The sequence below is a fragment of the Ursus maritimus genome, unplaced genomic scaffold (genome assembly GCF_017311325.1).
Source record: "Ursus maritimus isolate PB19 unplaced genomic scaffold, ASM1731132v1 scaffold_33, whole genome shotgun sequence".
NCBI lineage: Eukaryota > Metazoa > Chordata > Mammalia > Carnivora > Ursidae > Ursus > Ursus maritimus.
The window spans coordinates 1,778,119-1,780,173 of NW_024425897.1; the positions used below are offsets into that span (position 1 = coordinate 1,778,119).

The 2,055-nt window shown below is 58.2% G+C and overlaps 2 protein-coding genes across 2 annotated transcripts in view; both read left to right on the forward strand.

Moving 5' to 3' along the window:
• YDJC (YdjC chitooligosaccharide deacetylase homolog) overlaps nucleotides 1-2,055 on the forward strand; it is a 5,910-nt gene that overhangs the window by 1,740 nt on the left and 2,115 nt on the right. The gene's annotated exons all lie outside the window — the stretch shown is intronic.
• The window catches only part of LOC121099907 (carbohydrate deacetylase-like), a 3,173-nt gene continuing 1,436 nt past the window's right edge, over nucleotides 319-2,055 (forward strand). Inside the window, exons 1-4 of the mRNA XM_040619545.1 lie at nucleotides 319-1,113; nucleotides 1,203-1,362; nucleotides 1,578-1,677; nucleotides 1,777-2,034. Of these exons, the coding sequence (XP_040475479.1) occupies nucleotides 950-1,113; nucleotides 1,203-1,362; nucleotides 1,578-1,677; nucleotides 1,777-1,958 (606 nt within the window). The 5' untranslated portion in view covers nucleotides 319-949 and the 3' untranslated portion in view covers nucleotides 1,959-2,034. The remainder of the gene's footprint in view (nucleotides 1,114-1,202; nucleotides 1,363-1,577; nucleotides 1,678-1,776; nucleotides 2,035-2,055) is intronic.

A 2,055-nucleotide genomic window follows, 5' to 3' on the forward strand; every position in this document is an offset into this window, starting at 1 on the left:
GCCATCAGTAAGGAAAGTTTTTGTGGACTACAGAGGGGGGAAAAATGAGATTATGAATGTAAACGTTGTAGCCTGGCACAGAGCTCGAGTTGTGGAATCGGGACTAATGCTTCCTCAAACAAAGCCATTGGTATACATGCTTTCTTTTTCTTTTCTTTTCTTTCCTTTCCTTTTTCTTTTTTGTATACATGTTTTCTTACTTAGAACTTTTATTTTCAGAAAGAGAAAGAACGAACGAAAGAAAGAAAAAGCCTCTTCCTAGAAAAAAATCACCAAATAGGAAATTTGAAAAAGTTGATAGACTATCAAAAAATGAAACGTTACAAGAATGAGATAACATTGATGTGATCATTATCGTCTCAAAACAACACAAAAACTTTGGGGTGGGGGAGTAAAGGAATCGGGTTTATTTGCTTAGAAAAATACTGAAAGGGCACTACCCAGAAAGTTAACAGTGGTGAGCTTAGGGAAAGGTAAGAGAAAATTTTTTTTCCATTTTTTCCCTCTATTTTTCGTATTTCTTTTAAAGATTTTATTTATTTGAGAGAGCACAAGCAGGCAGGAGGGGCAGAGGGAGAAGCCGACTCCAGGGTGAGCAGGGACTCCCACCCCGGGCTGGATCCCAGGGCCCTGAGACTATGACCTAAGCCGAAGGCAGACGCTTAAACGACTGAGCCACCCAGGTACCCCTGTATTTTTCATACTAATATTTTTGCAGTTACTGAAAGTCCCGCGTTACAATAAATCCAGCTATGGTTTGTTAGGGCGAGCGCACTGTGCGGCGGGCGGGAGATCGTTGCAGGCCCACACCGGGACCGGTAGGTGGCGAGAACAAAGACTAAGTGCAGCCGCGCCGGGGCGTGCGCGTCGGGGCGGAGCCTCGGACTGCGTCTAGGGGTGGGGCCTGGATGCAGTCCTCCCGAGCCCTGAGCAGTCCGCGGAAGCATCCATGGCCCGAGCGCGCGTGCGGCTGGTGGTCACCGCAGACGACTTTGGTTACTGCCCGCGGCGCGATGAAGGCATCGTAGAGGCCTTCCTGGCGGGGGCTGTGACCAGTGTATCCCTGCTGGTCAACGGCGCAGCCGCAGAGAGCGCGGCGGAGCTGGCCGGCAGGTGAGTGGCGCCACCCTACAGGGTCCGGGCGGGCTTGGGGAGCCGCCGCTCCGTGGCCGTCAGTGCTCCCGCTCGCGCTCCGCCTGCAGGCACCAAATCCCCACGGGCCTCCACGCCAACCTATCCGAGGGCCGCCCCGTGGGCCCGGCCCGCCACGGCGCCTCGTCGCTGCTCAGCCCCGAAGGCTTCTTCCTCGGCAAGATGGGATTTCGAGAGGCGGTGGCGGCCGGAGACGTAGCCTTGCCCCAGGTGCGGAGGTGGCGGCTGCAGGAAGAGGCTCGCGTTGACCCCCAAGGCTCGTCCCGAGGGTACCGTGAAGCCATTTAGGGGCAGGGGCAGGGGCAGGAGAGCGCGATAGATGCTTTCCTGGTTCAAACTGGAGCAGTCACGCAGAGACACCTGGAGGGAGTCCTCCTAGGTAGCTGCTCCCAGACATTCAAGGTGCCTTGTCGTCCTCTCTCCAGGTGCGGGAAGAGCTGGAGGCCCAGCTGATACGCTTCCGGGAATTACTGGGCGGGGACCCCACGCATGTGGACGGGCACCAACACGTGCACGTGCTCCCAGGTTGGGGCGGGGGGCGTTGTTCCCTGGCGAGGGGGCTGGGGGTGAGAGGTGGTCCCAGATAGTAGGACGTGCTACTTCCTGACTCCTCCCCGCCTGCAGGCGTGTGCCAGGTGTTCGCAGAGACGCTGCAGGCCAACGGGGTGAGCTACACACGTTTGCCGGTGGAGCGCGGGTTGGGCGGCTGCGCGTGGCTCGAGGCCCCCGCGCGTGCCTTCGCCTGTGCGGTGGAGCGCGACGCCCGGGCAGCCGTGGGCCCCTTCTCCCGCTACGGCCTACGGTGAGGCCCTCCGCCCCTGTCCCGCCGATATCCCAGTGGGTCCTGCCGGCGGTTCACCTGACACCTATGCCGTTCCCCAGGCGTCCACTGACGTCGTCCCC